At 43.4% G+C, this 20372-nt stretch overlaps 1 protein-coding gene across 1 annotated transcript in view; it reads right to left on the reverse strand.

Annotated features, from left to right (window-relative positions):
• The window catches only part of SLIT1 (slit guidance ligand 1), a 250314-nt gene that overhangs the window by 53167 nt on the left and 176775 nt on the right, over positions 1 to 20372 (reverse strand). The window contains exons 7-16 of the mRNA XM_044660208.1: positions 17208 to 17279; positions 16485 to 16648; positions 14784 to 14931; positions 12030 to 12101; positions 11039 to 11110; positions 10130 to 10201; positions 8666 to 8809; positions 2313 to 2476; positions 1239 to 1262; positions 885 to 1029 (exon numbers count right to left, since the gene is read on the reverse strand). Coding sequence (XP_044516143.1) covers positions 885 to 1029; positions 1239 to 1262; positions 2313 to 2476; positions 8666 to 8809; positions 10130 to 10201; positions 11039 to 11110; positions 12030 to 12101; positions 14784 to 14931; positions 16485 to 16648; positions 17208 to 17279 — 1077 coding nt within the window. The remainder of the gene's footprint in view (positions 1 to 884; positions 1030 to 1238; positions 1263 to 2312; positions 2477 to 8665; positions 8810 to 10129; positions 10202 to 11038; positions 11111 to 12029; positions 12102 to 14783; positions 14932 to 16484; positions 16649 to 17207; positions 17280 to 20372) is intronic.

The raw sequence follows: 20372 nt of genomic DNA on the forward strand, positions 1-20372 counted from the left end.
ATTCATGTTCTTTCCCTCCCTTCCTCCCACCCCACCCCATAGTCAAAGAGTAATTCCACTGGGTTTTACATATAGCATCCTAATTCCTATCTCCAAAATCATTTCTCTATCCATTATGACTTACTGCTTCTCTCTATTACTGTCATTTAAGAAATGAGAAAAGAGTCTCAGATAGATTAAGTGACTTGCCCTGGGTCATATGGTCAGTTGCTGTTTGCTTCTCATTGGAATGTGAATTGCTAGCCACAAAACAAAGGAGTTGGCCTGGATGATGTCTCAGGCACCTTCTAGTCCCAAATTCTAATTCTTACCTTTTCAGTAAATAAAAAACTAGAGCAAATTGTATAGTTTCCTGGGTATCCCTGCCTTGTGTTTATCCTTGCTCTCTTCATCCACTCAAACACCTACCTGAAAACCATAACCTCATCAAATGTATACAAGGGCACCCACAGGATAATAAATTGAGAGAGCCAGAAAGCATCTTTGTGGCAGTCAGTCAGTCAACAAATGCTATTAAGCACTTACTGTATATTAGGCACAAATAGGAAGAAAGTCCCTGCCTTCAGGGAGCTTACATTCTAATGAGAGAAGACAGAACATAAAAATTAAATAAAAGAGAGGGACACCCCACATAGACTGGGATGGGGAAAATCCATAGAGCAGTTTGGAAAGAATGAAGACATAGCTGGCTGAGGTGGGAGGATTCACTGAAAGAGACAGAGACAGAAAGAGAAGGGAGGGAGGGAGGAAGGAAGGAAGGAAGGAAGGAAGGAAGAAAGGAGTTAAGGAAGGAAGAAAGGAGAAAGGAGTTAAGGAAGGAAGGAAGGAAGGAAGAGAAAAAGAAGGGCTGTGTCAGGTCAAAGTGGCAGAGGAGATGCTCTCACAGTTCTGCAGTGGACTGTGGGATTCTCTCTGGGATCTTGGTAAGTTTCAGATTGGAACATTCCACCACGTTGGACTCACAACGGCACTTGTGAGGACATACAGCATCACTGTTGCACTCACTGTTCAACTGGTAATCTTCTGTGCCTGGCTCAAGAGAAAGAGGCATGAGGAATCAAGAAGAGCTGCTTTCCATAGGACCACCCCATTCATAAAAGGGTCCAGATCTAACCCACCCCCAGTTAGACCCGTGTCTAGACACCAAGACCCTTGTCCAAGCCTTCCACATACAAACCATCCTAGGACCAGGACATGGGGATCTCTTTTCTCACCGACACTCCTCAGAGGTCCCTTACCTGGAAGGAAGTATTGCTCTTTTGCTGTAGAGAAGAATAAGAATAAAAAAGCACCAGTTGATTGTTTAGAGAGCAGTCTAGGGACCTGTACCTGCAGCTGCTTCACTCTAACAATTTATACAGATGACCCAGAGACAGAATTTGAAAGCCTGAAGTGTCTTGTAGATCCCTCTGAAGTGGTTACAGTAAATGCTTCTCTCTAAGTTATAGGAAAGCTCTCATTTCCAAAATCAAAATTTCAGATTTGTCATCTGTGTGACACTGGGCAAGTTACTAACCTCTCTTGGCCTCAGTTTCTTCACTTGTAAAATGAGGGATTTGGACTGGATGGCCAACCAAGTTCCCTTTTAGCTTCTGGATTCTATGATCTTACAAAAGTCAGGGGATTGGTCAGGATCTCTAAGGTCCAGCTCTGGCATTCTGTGACTGGGACTAAAAGGTAGCATCATACTTATACTGTGTGTTTAAGGTAAAGAACTAAAAATAAGCTATAAAACTATCCATCATGGTAAAGGAAAGGTCAAGATTATTCCCATTTTACAGGTGGAATATGATATAGTACTTTAGTATCTTACCTCTGAAGGAGATTTTAGTCTAGTCTAGTCTAGTCCAAGTCTCTCATTTTACAGATGAGAAAACTAAGGTCCAGAGAATCCAAAACCTGCCCAAAGTTATGCAGTTAGGTAATGGGAGAACCTGAACCAGAACCCAGATCTCCGCTCCCAATCTGGTCCTGTGGGGCTTTCTACGTGAGAATCAGGTATAGAATTCACGTGTTCTGATCCTCAATCTCACACACTGAGCCCCACTGCTCCAATCCACAGGACACTCCTATTGTTTTAAGTTGCAGAAAGCATTCTGGCTAGTCAAAGAATTAGAGGACGCTCTGATCTCCCTGAACAGTAGGTTCCTGGTTCTCAGGTCTCCTAAGAGATTAAAAAAAGCCACACAAAGAAATCTGATGGGCATTCTGGTCCATGGGCTTGTTTCTATTAACTCCCGAGTCCTAAACTTCCCAGACAGCACTGGGCTCCCGTTTCTTCATCCCTGAAAAAGAGGGAGATGGACAGTTACCTGAGCACCGGAATTTCTTGCTTTTTATCTGCCCGATGCGCTTGTTGGCGAGCCGACGGGGACTGGCGCAGCGGGCTCCGCTAGTCTCAATGGGGTTGGTGCGCAAGAAGTCAGCCAGCCACTTCAGGTTGCAGTCACAGATGAATGGATTTTGAGCCAGGTGTCTTTCCAAAATGAAGACAAATCGAGAATAAAGGAAAATAGGATGAAAGAACCTTTTCTGGCCTCATCTAAGCTAGTCCACATTTTGTGGTGAGAGACAATCTGTTCTTCCTTTAAAGCCTGGTGATCCATCGTGAAGAGAAGTGAAGATCTGGGCAGGGGGTGGTGCTGGCAGGCTATTGTCTGACCATGGGCATGAGGCAGGGGAACTGAGAACAACAAAAGGGTGCTGAGAGGGCTGACGAGGCAGGATGTTATGGAGAATGGTGGGAAGAGGTGAGGAGCAGTCAGAGAAGGGTGATGTGATGTGAGTCAAGAAAGCAGGGAAAGGAGAGGTACTGAGCAGGTGGAAAATTTGCCACACCTGAGCTACATTCCCAGCATCCTTTAAAGTACGTCCTCATTTGATGCACAGAGGCTTGGGAGATAAATTTGGCTGAGACCCCCGCTGCGGGGCTCTTTGGGGGCTTTGCCTTGGTAAAGTGTGTCTCTGTCCTCTGCTCACTTGGCTGAAGGAATCCCTTTCTCATTTTTGTTATTATTAAATCCTTTAGGTTAAAATATCAGGAGTATTCATTCCGTTTTATTCTCACAGGTATGATGAGGGAGCTGATGTGGAAGTGGTGGGAGATGACCTGGAAAGGAAGGGTGGGGGGAGCATGTTATGAGGAATGATGGGGGAATGGGGAACCTGGAAAGGGTGAGAGGATACAGGTTCAGTGTAAAGATCACAAGGAAATGGGTTACGGGAAGGTACAGGTTTAGCCACTTAAGACTTGTCACTTCAGCCTAAAGAATGCTGGGAAGGGAAGAATTGGAAGAGAGACGGGCTAAGGAATCGGATGCTCTGCCAACCTCTGGCAACACACTCCCTCCCTCTGGCTTCTGTACTTTTGAAATTCCAGACAATTGCATCTCCGCCACTTGGCTCCCTGGGATCTCCCCAAATGTCAAAGCCTGAGTGCTTCTAAGGAGCTAAAGAAGCAGAAGCTTCCGCCCCACAATCAACCCATCCATTGTGCTGGCCCTGTTGGGAATCCCTGACCCGGAGACTATTTCCACAGAATCGCCTGCTTTTAAAAGGTCATCCTGTTCCCTGTCACAGTCTCCAGGCAGGGTTCTGGCCAATAGCACCGGCTAGACCTAGACGCCATCGCTTTCTGCCCTTCTCCTGTGTGCAAGGTAGACGCTACAAATGCTCAACAGGAAATCCTTTATTCTTTATGCCTCCCAGTAGTGGCAATGGGTTTGCTCGGAATCATCCACCGCCTTTCACCTGGCCTCCGAAGGGCTGGTAGGATTTCTATTTCTAAAACGGCTGCCTGAGACAAAGAGTTTGTGATGGGTGATGAGGGAACACACAGCCATCTTCTGGACAAGCCTGGTCCTTTGGGGGATCAACCCTGGGTAGCATCAAGAGTTTCCTGCTTTATGGACTGAGCTGAGCTCACTGGGCTAAACCAAGACCTAGTCCTGGACTGTCACCCAGTAACTTACTCCAGGATTAATTCCTCCTGACCTACAGTTCAAAGCAGAGCTTTGCCCAGTTACACAACTAATAAGGTCGTCACTCAAATTTATACTGCAGTCAAAGGGATGCGAAAGCACCTTCCCCACAGCAGCCCTTCAAGATAAGTTGCTAGTATTATCATCTCCATTTTACTGATGAGAAAATTAAGCCTTAAGAGGTTAAATTCCTCTATTTTTCCTCTACTTTTCCATCATGCTCAAGACAACACTTAAAAAAAAAAACAACCTTTATCTTCTGTTTTAGGATTAATACTGTGTGTTGCTTCTAAGGCAGAAGAACGATGAGGTCTAGGCAATGGGGGTTAAGTGACTTGTCCAAGGTCATGCAGTTAGGAAGTTTGAACTCAAGACCTCCCAACTCTAGGTCTGGCTCAATCTACTGAGCCATTTAGCTGCCCACTGTGATTAATCATTATTATTAGTAGTAGGAGTATTTGAAATTCTTGCCTTCTGTCTTAGGATCAATACTGTGTATTGGCTTCAAGGCAGAAGAGCGATGAGGACTAGGCAATGGGGGCTAAGTGACTTGTCCAGGGTCACGCAGTTAGGAAGTGTCTGAGACCAGTTTGAACTGAAGACCTCCTAACTTGCACAGCTCAATCCACTGAGCCACCTAACTGCCCTCTGTGATGAAACATTATTATCATTTTTATTTGAAACCCTTGCCTTCTGTCTTAGGATCAATACTATGTATTGGCTCCAAGTGTGGTAAGGGCTAGGCAATGGAAATTAGGTGACTTGACCAGGATTACCCAGCTAGGAAGGGTCTGAATCCAGATTTGAACCCAATACTTCCATTTTGGGTCCTAGTTCAAGCCTAGCCACTTAGCTGACCTCTGTGATTGATCATCATCATCATCATTATTTGAAACTCTTGCCTTCTTAGGATCAATACTGTGTACTGGATTTAAGGCAGAAGAGTAGTAAGGGCTAGACAATGGGGATTAGGGTGACCCAGGTAGGAAGTGTCTGAGGCCAGATTTGAACTGAGGGCTTCCCATCTCTGGGTCTGGTTCTCAATCCACCAAGCCAATCCTGGAAGAGCATGACAACTTGGAACTTCCATCTCAGAAGTGCCTGTTGCCCCTGGAGTCCTGCCTCTGACTGGTCAGCTCCTCTTGGAAGCTCCATTTAAGGAGGGTGGCCAGTGCCAGCTGGCTGTGCTTTTTTGGACAAGGATACCTTCTCTTCTCCCTGCCCCCACCTTTTTTCCAGCTTTCTTTCATTTGTGATCTTCCCTATTCAAATGTGTGCCTGGCGACTGATTCACTGACTGGGGGCTTCATGCTCAAAGAACAGGGCTCTAACATGCTGCCTACCCAGTGCAGGTCAGCAATTTTGCCCAATCTTCCACAACTAAGGCTAAAACCCAGGTCTTAAGCGCCCAAGATTTAGGGACTGCCTATGTTACTCAACTTCCCTCTTTATCACAGACTTGGTAATAAAATTAATCAATCAATCAAAAGTTGTAGATTCAGAACCTGCAGGGGTCTTAAAGGGCTCTTGGTGAACCCCCCCCCCTCATTTTACACATAAGGAACTGAGACCCCAGGACACTGTTAGCTGCTAACATGCACACAGGTCCTTCAACAGCAATTCCAAGACTCTTTTCTATGGTACCCATCATATCTCTCATTCCACAAATGAGTAAATCAAGGCCCTGAGAAGATATTTGACTGATAAAGGTCAAAGTTAAAAATTAGGTCTACCCAACATGGAATCTGAACCCAGGTCCTTGGACTTCCAATTGGGTGTGTTTTTCCATTATACTACATTGCCTCCTTTTAATCCAGTATAAACTTTTTTTAAAAATACATTTTCAGCTGCTAGCTTTCATGGAGAAGCTGTGTTTACTGACTGTCTCCAGGGAAAATTTTACAGCTATTTGAAAATTCAACGGATTGGAGGGGCTGGTAAGTGAACTCTCCCTAGACTCCATGATTATATACCTGCTTCTGCTTAAAGGCATCAACCTTTGCAGAGCCTGCTTCCATCCATTTGTGTCTGTCTTTGGAGAAATCACTGTATGTTTCTGTTAAACCCTGTTCTACTCTATATTTTAAAATGTCCTGGGGGTGCAAGGAGGTAGAGTCCCTGGGCCTGCTGCTAAAACAGGATTTAAAGCTTCCATGACTGTGATTAAAGGGACTGGTTAATGGATAACCTTAAGCACTGGATGATAATAACCATTTTCTGCAAGACCGAGTTTCAAAGGGCAGAAAGCTCAACACAAGAAATGATTAGGTAGAGAAAACATTTCTTCTCTTGCTCTGAAAACCTCCACATACTGTCTGATTCTCATGCTTCTTCAATGGTATAGAAATTATTTGGGGTCTTCAGAAGTTATAGTAGCAGAGAATCAGCTCTGGAATGTCCTACCAAGAGGTCTATTAAGGGATCGTGTGTGTCTGCTGTTCAAGGACTAGCCTAGCTAAATCCAGAGACTCACCACTCCCCCACCAATATGGCAGCATGTTGATAAATTTTATTATTTTTTGGTAATAGCAATTCATGAAGGCTAGATGCTGGTATCTTTATTAACAGGAGGAGTGGCCCTGCTGATAAAAATGACAGATCGTTGGAATTATCTTTTCTGTTCCTGATAAGGGAAGGGAGAGGCTACAAAGAGATGATCAGAGTTCAAGAAAAGCCAATGGAAGGTTTTGCTTGTATTGGCAGAAGCTGTCCTAGATGAGAATCTTATCCCATTAGGGATACCTTTAAAAAGGCCTTCAGGTGATCAACACAATAAAATTGATTAAGTTTCTTCAAATTAAGGGAAAGCTGGGGAGAGTCAGGAGGTCCTGAGATCAAATCTGGCCTCAGGTACTCCCAAGCTGGATGACCTTGGGCAAATCTCATAACCCCATAAGCCTAGCCCTTACTGCTCTTCTGCCTTGGAACCATAGTATTGATTCTAAGACAGAACATAAGGGCTTTTTAAAGAATCAGCACCAAATTTCAAGAACAAGGATTTAAAAAAAAAAAGAAACTTACATGCAATCACAACCTCCAGCCAATCATAAACAAATATTTATTAGATGGCTATTGTGTGATGGACATTATCCTATGCTCTAGGGATAAAAAAAAAATTAAACAATTCCTGTCCTCAAGAAACTTATATCCTATCTGAGAACCTGTTTAAATAGTCTCTTGGCAGAAAAATGGGAAATAAGAATAAAATACATTGATGTAATGCTTTAACATTTGCAAAGTGTTTTCTTTTGCAAAATGGATGGAAAAGTAAAGACATTGCCTCTGATTATAATCATTCCTTAGACAAGTGTGACCAGGGTGAGACAGTTGGCACAAAGAGAAGCCCAAATGAGCCCAGAAACTGTCTCAGTCAGCAAGGCTTGATCCTTTTGCCATGTAGAAAGACATGGCAGCCAAAGGTGGCACTAGTCTGGAACACGAGCTTCTTTACAAAACATTTCAGAAGGGGATTGTGGAGTATCACAAGCTGCATCAGCTCAAAAAACAGCCACAAGCAACAGAAGGGAAAATGAGTTTGCAAAGAGCTTAGCATGAAACATGGCTAATATGGAAATATGTCTTGCATGACTTCACATGTATAATGGGTATCATACTGCTTGCCTTCTCATTGGGCCAGGGAGGGCCTAGGGGAAAGCAGAGAATTTGGATCTGAAAATAAAAACCTCAATTAATTCATTAAAAATTGAATGAAAAATAAATAAATAAATGAAGCCTTAAGAAAACAAAATAAAGATTATCAGGGGAATGAAATCAGAATCATTCTAAAAGCATCTCTGGATGGAATTGTTAATAGGGCCAAAAATGGATAAGAAATGGAACAGGTGTGTCAGTATTCCTGTAAGGACCAAACCTCATCACTGATGGTGAGAGAATGACCCCATTGGGACTCTGAACACCACAGGACCTACTGTGCTATACCAAGACTGAAATTCGACATGAAAATGGCATTTTAGAAGGTAAAGTCAAGAAGAGCAGCTAAACCACATTAAGCACATACAAAAGAAATCAGTATGGGTGGTGACACCATTTTAAGGGCACTCAGAGACTGATTTCCAAAATGTTTCAAAAGATGGAAAAGATAACAGACCGTACCATTACCCCAAAAGATAAAAGGGTGGCTGATGTCAGCCCAGGTGCCAAATTTTTTATCCTTATAAAAATTTTTAGGAGAGCAGGCTAGGCACATGTCAAAGATATATTTTTTTAAACCTTTACCTTTCATTTTAGAATCAGTACTGATTCTAAAAAAAAAAAAAAAGAAGAAGAAAAAAACTCCACAAAAGTTATATATAGCTCCAACGTTGAATAGTAGGACAGGGATTAGAACAGGAGGCACAAAATGGCAGACACTGGGCAAATTCTTAGCTTAATTATTTTCCAACTATCCAACACAAATAAGCAACCAAAGGGTCATTCCCTCTTACAGAAAAGTATAAATGGATTCTTCTACCTGGAAGCCACAAGAAGCTAGCCTGGAACCAGGAATACATTTATTCCAAAATTTATTAATGTCTAATAATAAGTTTGCTACTGCATTGTCTGAATCTATTTCAGAGAGATTATAGAGAAACTGAGCCTGCCACCAAGAAGCCAGCCCTAATCCCTCCCCTCCCCAAGATCTTTCCTGGCTCTGGAGCTTAATGAGTAAAGTAGGGGCTACTCACAGGGTCTGGATGGCTCGGAGAGAGGTGAAGGTCCCCTTAGCCAGGCTCTGGATCTTATTGTCATAGAGTGAGAGCAGGGAGAGGTTTTGGAGATCTTGGAAGGCATCAGCTCGGACACAGTTGATCTTGTTGGCATTGAGAAGGCTATGGGATGAAGAAGAGATGTAGCAAGGGCAAAAAATAAAACTACAATGTACTTGCTGGGGTGCTCAACCAGGAGTGGCCTGGATTTTCATTCCCTACAAAGTGGGCATTTAATTACACCCCAAAGTTATCTCTTGTACACTGACCAGTCACTGAAGAATATTTATTTATTTATTTTAAATTTATTTTTTTATTTTTTTTAAACCCTTAACTTCTGTGTATTGACTTATAGGTGGAAGAGTGGTAAGGGTAGGCAATGGGGGTCAAGTGACTTGCCCAGGGTCACACAGCTGGGAAGTGTCTGAGGCCGGATCTGAACCTAGGACCTCCCGTCTCTAGGCCCGGCTCTCAATCCACTGAGCTACCCAGCTGCCCCCTGAAGAATATTTATTAAAAAGGGTCCTATAATCATATACTAGTGCTTAAATCATCATGTAATTAATTGCAAGATGTGTAGCCATAAATATATTGGTTCACTGAAACTTATCCTGATCCTATGAGTTGCTACTGTGTTCTCCACCTTCCAGATAATGTTTTGTATTTTTTTGTTGGTGTTTATATTCCTTCTCTTCTCCTTTCTTCTCCCCAATAGGATACTTGCTCCTTTAGGACAGGGACAGTTTCTTTTTTGTTTCTATAACCCCAGTGCCTAGCATAGATTCTATAACATAGAAGACACTTAATGAATGAATAAATGGATGGATGAATTGGAAAACACTGAAAATGGCCACACTTGAGGAATTTGTGGGACTTTCCAACATTCCTGAAGTTCTGTTTGAACAGCTGAGACAGGGAAGAGGGAAGAGGAAGATAGGGAACCCATCTGAGCCCTGAATAGGATTGCATGATTGTACCCCCACATGATCACTGGACTTCATCTAAATCAAAAAGCTTCGGGGTAACACCATGGGAAAATCATGGGGCTGCTCTCAGACAGAGCTTCATAGAGAAAACTGATTTCCTAGACTTCATCGCCATTGGTTAGTGTGGAGTCTGTTTTTCACCATTTTCCAGTGATATCTCACCTTCCTTTCCTTCTCTACAAAGTACTGAATGGTCTATGGGACTCCATGGCCCTTTCTCATTCTTTTGGGTTGACAATATGGAAGGATAAGGCCTCCCCTAATGCGACTGTGACAGGATAGAAAATCAAAACTTCTTCCTCCCATCCTCCTTGTCACTGAAACTGAAAATGCTTAGGGGCACAGGGTTAGTCTTGGGAACATTTCCTGAAAGGTCTGGGCTCCTGTCCCCAATAGAGTCCTTCCCATTCCCTCTGGGACACATCTAAAGGGATGTCCATAAGTTGGTGGTCCTTACAGCAGTTGCAGGGTGTAGAGACCTCCAAACACACCCCTGGGCAGGTCTGTGATCTTGTTTCCATATAGAACACTGGGGAGAAAAAGCAGAAGCGGCACGTTAGAGGGAGACTCTCCCCTCACCTGGCTTTCTCTGCCTAGTCCTGTACTAGCAACATGGAATGAGAGGCAGGTTCTGAAAAGGAGTAAGAAAGAGCCACCTAAGCTCTGTTCTCACTAAAGACTGCGGACGGCTAATCGCTGGACTTTGCAGATGTGTAGCCCACGATGGCAATCGATGGAGATTAAGGTTGAAGAATCTCCACAATGCAAACCAGGCAGATTCGCATTATTCCAGGGAGCTGGAAACAGTGTTCCTGATACCTCTCCTTCTTCATTACACTCCCGATAGCCTCCCGATGGATCTGGTCCTCCAGTGAGGCTCATGGGGAACAGGGCTGGGTCTAGAGGCACATTTGTACCACCTTGGGAGAGCCCACTGTCAATCTTAAGAAGGGTAAGCATTTACACCTCAGAAATCAGCCAATGCTACAGATCAGAGGTTGATATGTTGGCTTATTGGTTTCCAGACTTAAGACAAAGATGGAGAAAATGTTCATGATGCAGATTAAACTTAAAAGTGTGTCACAGTTCTCAGCAATCTGGTTGGTAAATATTTACCAATACCCCTTCGTTGGGTCTCTTGGGATCAATGAGCTTAGAGCCTCTGCCAGAAATTCTCTTTAACTGCTGGGCTCCTTATCAAGTCTGGAGGATTCTGGACCTACTCTGTCCCAGGCAAACCTAGCCCTGCTTTCATCTCCAACACCTACTTCACTTGTGACCTGGATTCTAGGAGGGGCACCAAGGGCTGGTTCCATTCGGGAGCCCCAACTGGAGCTCGGTACCTCTGATGCCATCTATTACTCACAGAGAATTCAAGGAACGAAGACCCTGGAATGCATCAGGGGCAATCTCGGAGATCTGGTTGTTGCTCAAGTCTCTGGAAATCAAAAAGAAGGGAGAGAATTCATCAACTTCATCGATCACAACGTATTTTTCCACTGCCCAGAGATTCCCTTCTAAGAAAACAAAAGTACTTTAGGTTTGTCTTATCATTTCATCTCATCAATAGTTTATTGGATACAAAATGGGACAGGGATGGTCTTCCTTCTTTTATTAATGAGGTGAGGAAGACAGAATTGTAGAGTTAGAGCCAGAATAGTCTCCTAAGCCACCAAGTCCTCATTTCACAGAAGAGGATGTTAAGATCCTGAAAGATGATCACATAGTGGCGGTGGCAGAGACCGGATCTGAACCCGGGTCCTCTGACAGCAAATGTAGCGCTCCTTCTACTATATCACACCTCCTCCTTAGGTTTAAAGCATGGACTTGCCCAGAATTACATAATGTGTTAAGAAGAGAATCCAGAAATCTCATGGACTGCTAGAACTAAAAAGGTTCTACAGATTACTTATTTGGACTCCCTCATTTTCCAGACAAGGAAAGCGAGTGTCAGGGAGTTTAAGTGACTTCTCTATAGTCCTAGAGCTAATGAGTATCTGATCGGGGACCTGAGTTGAGCCTTCTGACTTCAAGGCAAGTGCATTTTCCTTTACCCCACACAGCTAGATGGCCAAACCCATGGAAATATTTTGCATCTGCTTTCTTTAGCCCTAAGTTCTGAGCGAACATTTTCCAGGATCAGAAGGATGTATCTCTCCCCTGAGATTTTTGCCCAGTCCCAAACCACTTCAAAGAAGATGGTGGCAGGAGGGTCTGACTATCAGATATTATAAGGCAGGATGGAGAGCTCGTGCTCACTGCGAGGTCCCAGAACCATCCCTGTCCATCCCCAACCTCCCCGTGTAAATACAGAAGGGACAGGATGAGTCACAGGGAAGTTGACTGAATACACTTACATCCTCCTCAACTTTCTGTAGGGAGAGAAGGCTCCAGGGGGGATTGATTTGATGCCATTGAGCTCCAGACGGCTGCAGAGAAAAAAACAAATAGGAAAATTAAGGACTGATTCCACAGTCTACAGGAAACCCTGGAGCTGAGTACCTAGGAGGACCTCAGATACCAATTAATTCCCTACCAGAAGGCAGCTTCTTCCAGCAGCCTGGCACCATCTTTACCCACCTGGGGAATCCACCCAGCATGATAAGCAAAGCTCAGCCAAAAGGAGGAGGCTGATGACTTCCAGTGAATAGTTGGCCCAAAGGCCAAAGTCCCCATCCTAACGCCTCTAGGGAGGCGCTGGGGAACAGGGCTTATATTGCTTCAACTCACAACTAATTAAAGTTGCATATGTTATCAAGAGGAAAACTCTTAGTGAGGCCAGAAGGCATTTCTGGTTGAGCTAAGGAGTTTCTAGATGAGAAGATGTAATAACATTCCCTTTCCTGTCTACCACTTTTCAGCCCTAAGCTCTCAACTACTTTATTGCCAGCATCTGCAGGCTGGGGGGATGTTGGGGAATGGGTCCAGAAAACAGTCAGGAGGCAGAACCTGACTTCAAAAGATCAGAGGGTCCTACATCTAAAGCTAGAAGGGCTCTCAGAAGTTCTTGATTCCAACCTTTTCTTTTTATAGTTGAGGAAATGGAGGTTCCTAAAGGTGAAGTGATTTGTGCAGGGTATCACACCTAGTAAATAGCTGAGGTGGAATTTAAACCCTGATCTTCCTGACTCTAAATCCAGAGCTTTATCCACAACCCCTTTAGCCCCTGCTGCTTCATCTTCCCCATGTGAGGAAAGGAATTCTGAAGGCTAAGCTTGCAACAGCTCTTCCTGAATTCCTCCTAGGAAGGACAGGATGGACTAGTCTTATCAGACTGTAAGAGAAGGGTGGATGGGACCTGCCTGAAGGAGGAAAACAGTCCAGACACTACTGATGATGTGTCGTTTCCAGGGTAGATTTGGGTACCCGACACAATGAAAGCCCAGCACTGGTATTGAGGCCCAGACTGAGTATACCCTGGACATTTCTCACCCTGGTACTTCCCAAGACTCCTTCCTTTGCATCCTTCCTTCGGTCTACTAGTTGATCTGCTGGGCTCCCCAGGGAAGGCAAAACATTTTGCCCAAACTAAGAGTTCCCCCAATTATACCCTAATTCTTTGCATTTGAGGGAGCAGGGCCTATGACTTTTTTAGTGAAGGAAGCTCCAAGTTCTTAATTCAAATCCACACCTGAAATTTTAAATCCTTGAGAGCTGCCTGGGGCACTAACAGACTAAATGGCCAGTCCATGTCAGAGGCAAGATTGAGTCCAGGTCTTCCTGACTCCGAGATCAACTCTCTACCCACTCTGCCAGGTTGTCCCTCTCTTCCTTTCTTCAGTCAGCAGCAGCTCCCTAGGCTAGAGCTGGCAGGGTTAGGGAAGGGAGATAGTAGCAGAGGGAGCTGCCCTTGTTTGGAAAACAGAGAACAGTGGAGAGAGTCCTGGGCTGGGAGGCAGATCCAAGCTCTAGTTCCTGCTCTGACATTAATTCATTGGGTGACCTTACAGGTCTTCTCTGGGCTTCAGCTTCCTCCTCTAAGAAAGGAGGATGGGACTGCACAGTCTCCAAAGATCTCTTCTAGTCCCAAATTCCATGGTATTATGACTTGATATTTATTACTCCACTTTGAACTGGCAGCACAGGGTGACCCATTCTAAGTTCCCACTTGGAAACCTATTTGGGCAGACATCCTGCGTCTCTGCCATGAGCCCAGGCTTCTGAGGACTGCTAAGGAAGACTATTATACTAGCAGGAACCAACAACAATGCACATTTATTTGATGCTTTAAAATCTGACAAGCTTTTCATACCCATTAGCTCATTTGAACATTACATCCGCCCATGAAGTGGGTTCTGTGTGTACGTGTGTTCATATCTATTATTTTTTTTTATATAGAGAACTATCAAGAAAATTCAGATAATATACGTACAATCCAATGGAATTGCTTGTCAGCTTCAGGAGTGGAGAAGGAGAGAATATAAATCATGTAACCACGGAAAAATATTTTTTAAAAAAGAAAATAAACATTATATTTTAAAAAAGAAAGAAATTTCATTAAAAAAAAAAACCTGTAGCAGGGGTTCTGTGACTTAAAGTCTGATAGAATTGCCTAGAACGTTCAGAGATGAAGAGATTTCCCCAAAGTCATTCTGTCAGGTCTTGTGCTCAGGGCGTCCTGACTCTCTAGCTTGCCCTCTTCTCCACTCTGCCACATTATTAAATTCTCCGAAGCTTCCCTAAACTTCCCATTTTATTTCCACCCGGATACTACTTCTTTCCTAATGAAGCAGGCAGCGTCCTCTTCCTTTACAGATAAAGAATCTTAAGACAGACATTCAAGGTTAGTCGAGTTGCTCTCCATCCCGTTAACCTATTAGAAATGGAACCCAACAATCCCGATCTTTGGGAGGGTCCCGGGATACACTGGCTAGAGAAGAACCCAAGTCACAAAGATGCTTTCTTAGAGCCTCTCAAGGAATCCAGATCCTCCTTTAGCCCCTGATATTCAATCTGGAGAAAAAAAAAAATCTTCTCCAGTTCATTTGAGCACAGGAGGCAGTTCCATCTGGAAAAGCTTCTTCCCTCGAGGAGATTATTGTCCCCAGTGGTCTGGGCCGAGCCCAGCCACAGCCTCTCCCCCTCCTGATGGACCCTTCCCCAGGACTCACATCTCTGTCATGGTCTCAGGCAGGTTGGCCGGGATAGCAGTGAGTCCTTTGCCGCGGCAGTCCACAATCCCATTGCTGCAGGCACACATGGGGGGGCAGGAGCCCGAGGACAGGGTGCAGACAGGAGCCCGGGCGGCCTCCCCTTGACCTACAGAGGGCAGCAAAAACAGTGGCTAAGGGGCAAAAGGTGCAGGACCCTAGACTTAGGAGGGGCCGTATGTCCAGGGGGTGATTTGTTTGATTTATGATTAAAACACCTTTTCCCAAACAAAATACAGAACGAGAGGCAACAGGACTCCACAATAATGAATGGCTCCTGATTTAGAACAAGTTACCATTGCCGAGTTCAAATCTGGCCTCGGATACTTCCAACCTTTCAATCCCTGGGCAAACCACTTAAACTTTCTGCCTCAGTTTCCCCAACTGTAAGTGGGGATAATAGTACCTATTGCCTCGAGTTATGGGGATCAAATGGCATACTATTTATAAAAGCACTTAACAGGGTCCTTGGCACATAGTAGATACTTAATAAATGCTTCTTCCCTTCCTTTCCATCCTTGCTTGGGATCCTCTTGAATCAACATCAGGAATCAGGGTGTGGTGGGAGGGGAGCGAGATATTAGTGGGACAGAATCTGCATGTGTCTTAAGAAATTCTAAATTGAGTAGTATCAGATCTTGGAGTTCCAGACCTCAAACTGTATTACAAAGCTGGAATCACCAAAGCAATCTCATAATGGCTGAGAAATAGAGCAGTAGATTAGCTACATAATGCACAGTAGTAAATGATCAATTATATATAATATGTATATTATATATAATCGATCTATTATGTAGGATATATAGGATATATAATTGATATATAATCGATATAAATGATCAAATATAATATTTGATAAACCCAACGACCCAAGATTTTAGGACAAGAAATCACTAACTACTGGAAAAACTAGAAAAAGGCATGGCAGAGATTGGGTATAAACTAACATCTCACACACTATACAAGATATGGTCAAAATGGATTCAAGATTTAGACATAAAGGATGCTACCATTAGCAAATCAGAGGAGCATAGGCTAGTCCAGCTGTCAAATTTATGGATAAGGAAAGAATTTGTGATCAAACAAGAGACAGAAAGCATTCTAGGATGTAAAGCAGGTAACGTTGATTGGTTTTTATTTGGCAAGTGATTAATGACTTGGGGCTGGGCAGATTTTGTTTTCTGCAAAGTTAAGTAGTCACTAGAAAAAGAGACAGTCATTCATTAGCCTATGGAGGTGTTAGAATTTATCCAGTGGCACAAGAGCTGCTTCCCAGGATCTGTCATGGCTAAGGGAGATAACCAAAACTACCGAATCAAGCCAAGAAGTCAAGGCAGATCTTTCGAAATCCTTTCCTCTGGAAAGCTATGTCCACTTCAAACTGGACATACCTATCTCCCACCAACAGAGCAGAGGGAAGAGAGGACACTTCTCAGCAAAACTTTTGTTTCCCCGCTGAATGGAAACTTTGGGGACAAATAGATATGGACATCGATACAGTAATGGATATAGAATGAGAACAGTGATACAGAGGTGTTTGTTTTGGGAAACAAATGGGACAAGAAGGAGAACAAAAAACCCCATGCTTCTTTTTCCCTGTGTGTGTCCTGTCAGGAAGAATGGAGGGGTGGGAGAGAGCCAGAAGAAGCAGGTCCTCCTCACCTGAGCAGCTAAACTCACTCTTCTGGACCTCGGCCACATTGAGGCTTCGCAGGGACGCAGGTCCTGCACACTGTGTGAAGAGTCCAATGGTGGGACGTTGCCTCAGCCATTGAGACAGCCAGGCCAGGTGGCAATCACAGAAAAGGTGGTTGGAGTGCAAACGGCTGAAGGGAAAGGTGAAAAGTGGGAGGTGACCATCTGGGTGAAGCAATCCCATCTTTTCTCCCCCAGGTCATCTGGCTGGACGAGATGACCTTTAAAGGTCCTTCCAGCCCTAAATCTCAGGTCTCCATGCCCCTTAGACAAAGTACCATTAGGAAAGAAAATCTGCAGCCAAATATTACCTAGCATATCTCAGGGGGAAAAGCAATCATAAATTATTTTTAGATTAACCACTGCCCTATCACTCCTTCCTGCACCCTCCATTTTACCAGTCATTCACTAAGTTATACATATAACCCAAAACTGTGCCAGATAATGAGAGGGAAATAATAAAAAAATTTTATTTTAACACAACAAAAAATAAACAAAACAAACAAATAAATAAGTGAAAGATGAGAGGAAAATAATAAGAGACATAAGTCAGACCTAACAGCTCTGCCCTCCAGAAGCTCTCACCAGCTTTTCTTCATATCTTACTCTTTATCAGATAGGTGAAAGCTGACTATACTTCCGATGGTTGGTTGCAGTTAATTTATTTTGCGTATCCCCGGGCATACTCACAAAGTCCGGAGCTTGGGCATGTGGTTGAAGCTGGAGACAGGAATGGTGGTGATGTTGTTGTTATTCAGCGTCCTAGACACCAGGAAAGCAACAGCATTAATTTAGCGGGTGGCAAATATGAGGGCTAATCATGAAGTAGGAATCTGGTCATCTGCTCTGATGAATGTGTAAGCCTTAGTTCTTTATTAATTCATCCAACTGATCTACCAATATACCTAATGTTTGCTAAACTAGCTCAGCGTTGTTTTAGGCTTCGAAGGGACTCGGGGTATAGAAAAAAAAATTGGACCTAGTCTCTTCTTCAAAAAGTAGTTCCTGTGACCTGTGTGAAAAACCCAAATGAGGCAGCTAAGTGGTACAGTGGACAGAGCTTTAGGTCTAAGGTCTAATTCTGACCGATTGTACTTGCCTGCCTCAACCTGATGATACCTGACAGATCTTTCCTGAATCTTGGTTTAGTTCCCTGGATAAATGTTCTTACTTGCTTGGACTTACAGTGTGTATCTTACTTGATTTCCTTAAACCCAATCTTCTTGCCAACCTGACCCATGATATTATCCTAATCCTTCCAGTACTTTCAGGATCTCTGGAACTCGATCTCTTCCTGACTTGATGATTTAATAATACTATCTGTCTAATTCTTCTTACCTAGCTAGACTCCTGGTCTTTGCCTCTCTTCTAGCTGTTCTCCCTGCCTTCAAAAGAAAACATGGTGAAAAGGCACAGAGCAGCAGAGGAGAAAACAGTAAAAAGAGATCATGGTAGATTAGAGGAGGCAGTGGGGCTTGAACAGGGGACAAACAGTAAGAGCAAAGGCACTGACTTAGCACCATGGAGGAATTCAGCAGAATTAGAGAATTCCTACTGGGGAGCAGGGAAGAATAGTTCAATGGATAGAGCAGCAGGTTTGGAGTCAGGAAGAACTGGCTTCAGATTCTTCCTCTGACCTAGCTGTGACCACAGGTAAATCCTTTAGCCTCTCTAGACCTGTTTCCTCATGTGTGAATGGTCAATACATATTTATTAAGGATGACACTGTATTAGTTCTGGGGACCAAAAAGTATAAGAGGTCCTTACCCTCAAGGAGCGCACAGTCTTAATGTGGGAAGACAATACAAAAAAACAGAAGCTGAAAAGGGAATGGAAGGGAGGAACATGGGGGTAGGATGAAGCCAGGGTAGACAGTAATCTGAGATAGTGTGAATTTCAGAGCTGATTTCATCTTGTAGCATGATGAGTTTCTTTTTTCCCCCATTTTATTTATTTTTATTTTTAAATTTCCTTATTGTTTATTTTTGTAAGTGAGTAATCTTATAAAACCAAACCCCCAAAACATAAAACCAAATAAACATTTGAAAAATCGAATGCATTCATCTGCATTCTGATTTCCACAGTTCTTTCCCTGGAGGTGGATAGCAGAATGATGAGTTTCTGGAGATCTGGAAATCCAGGAGGTCACCAGAGTAGAAAATGATGAATTCCTTGGCTGATATCCTCAAACAACAGGTCTGGGAGGTGCTCCCAGAAGTCTATCCCCTTTGACCAGAGGAAGAGAGGGCCCCCAGGAGTAGAGATTGCTGAGAAGGTTTGAGTTTCAAAGTTGATTTCATCTTCCAAAATAGTGAGTTTCCAGACATCATGAAATCCAGGAGGTCAACAGAGTAGGGAATGCTGAGGCAAAATTCTCGGATTGCCCTCCTCAAATGGTCATTTGAAATGGTAAATTGGAAAGAAAGTCTCCAACGTCCACCTTCCGTCCTCTCCAATAATAGGGAGGGAGGGACTCCAAGGGCAGGAAGTAATGAGGTGTGAGTTTTAGAGCAGATTTCATCTTACAGAATGATAAGTTTCTGGACATCATGAAATCCAAAAATCAAGAGAGTGGAAAATGATGACACGAATCCCTAAGTTTTCTCCTTAAATGGTAAAGGATTAGGGAGGAGATCTCCAATGTCCAACCCATCCTCTCCAATCAAAGGAAAGGAGTGCTCCCAGGGACAAGGATGCTGAGGAGAAGAGTTGATCTTATCTTGCAAATGATGAATTTCTGGAGAGTATGAAATCCAGGAGATCACAGCAAGGCAGATAATGATGAGAGGAATTTCCTGGTTGCCTCCTCAAACAGAGGGTCTAGGAGGAACTTCCAGATGTAAAAATGGAGTATTGGCTAGACTCTCTGACATCCTTTCTGTCTCTATGAATTTAAGAAATAAGCCTGAGAAGACAAAATGGACCAAGGAGAACAGGGGACATTAGGGGGAAGCCACTAGACATATAGGGTGGCTCCACCACGTGGTTTAAGCTATTAAAGCTTAAGACAGTCCTAGGACCTTTGAGGCATTCTGTATCAATCTATGAGAGTTTTCTCTCAGTGAAATACATCACCTTGAAAGTATTCAAAGGAGATGAGAACCATGCGATTCAAAAAAATCACATCTGCATATGAAGTTATGACTGAGATGGCCTGAAGAACAAGGTAAGAAATAGGGATCTGCTGATTCTATTTTTCCAGAGGAATATTCCTTCCTCTCGAAATTTGTTTTGTTTTTGTTTTTATTTGCTTTTGGTTTTACTTTTATTTATTTTGTTTTTATTTATTAGTTAGTTTATTCATTCATTCATTTCTAAGGCAAGCAGGGTTTAGACCCTTTTGCCCAGGGTCACACAGCCAATAAGTGGCTGAGGCTAGATCTGAACTCCAAACCCAATACTCTATCCACTGTGCCTCCTAGCTGCCCCCCCCCCTCCAGGTAGCTCTTTGAAGGCTAGAACAAGGGTTGATTTTAATTTGATTCGATTCAATAAACACATATTAAGCATCCACTATGTGTCGGGAACTCTATTAGGTGTTGGGAATCAAAAGACAAAGAGCCACCCAGAGTCCTTGCCCTCACAGAGCTTACATTCTACTCAGGGTACACAAAACACATACAGATAAATAAATGCAAAAATGGAAATGATACAAAGAAATTTTAAGAGGGGGAGAATGTGGACAACTGGGGGGACTCAGGAAGAGCCTCTTAAAGAGGCTGGCACCTGAGCTGTGTCTTGAAGGAAGTTAGGGATTCTCTGAGGTAAAGGTGAAAAGGGGGAAGAGATAGACAAGGAACAGTATTTTTGTTATCTTCCAAAGGTAGCCAGCTTAAGTAACAGACATATTAAGTA

The sequence above is a fragment of the Gracilinanus agilis genome, chromosome 2, assembly GCF_016433145.1.
Source record: "Gracilinanus agilis isolate LMUSP501 chromosome 2, AgileGrace, whole genome shotgun sequence".
Taxonomy (NCBI): domain Eukaryota; kingdom Metazoa; phylum Chordata; class Mammalia; order Didelphimorphia; family Didelphidae; genus Gracilinanus; species Gracilinanus agilis.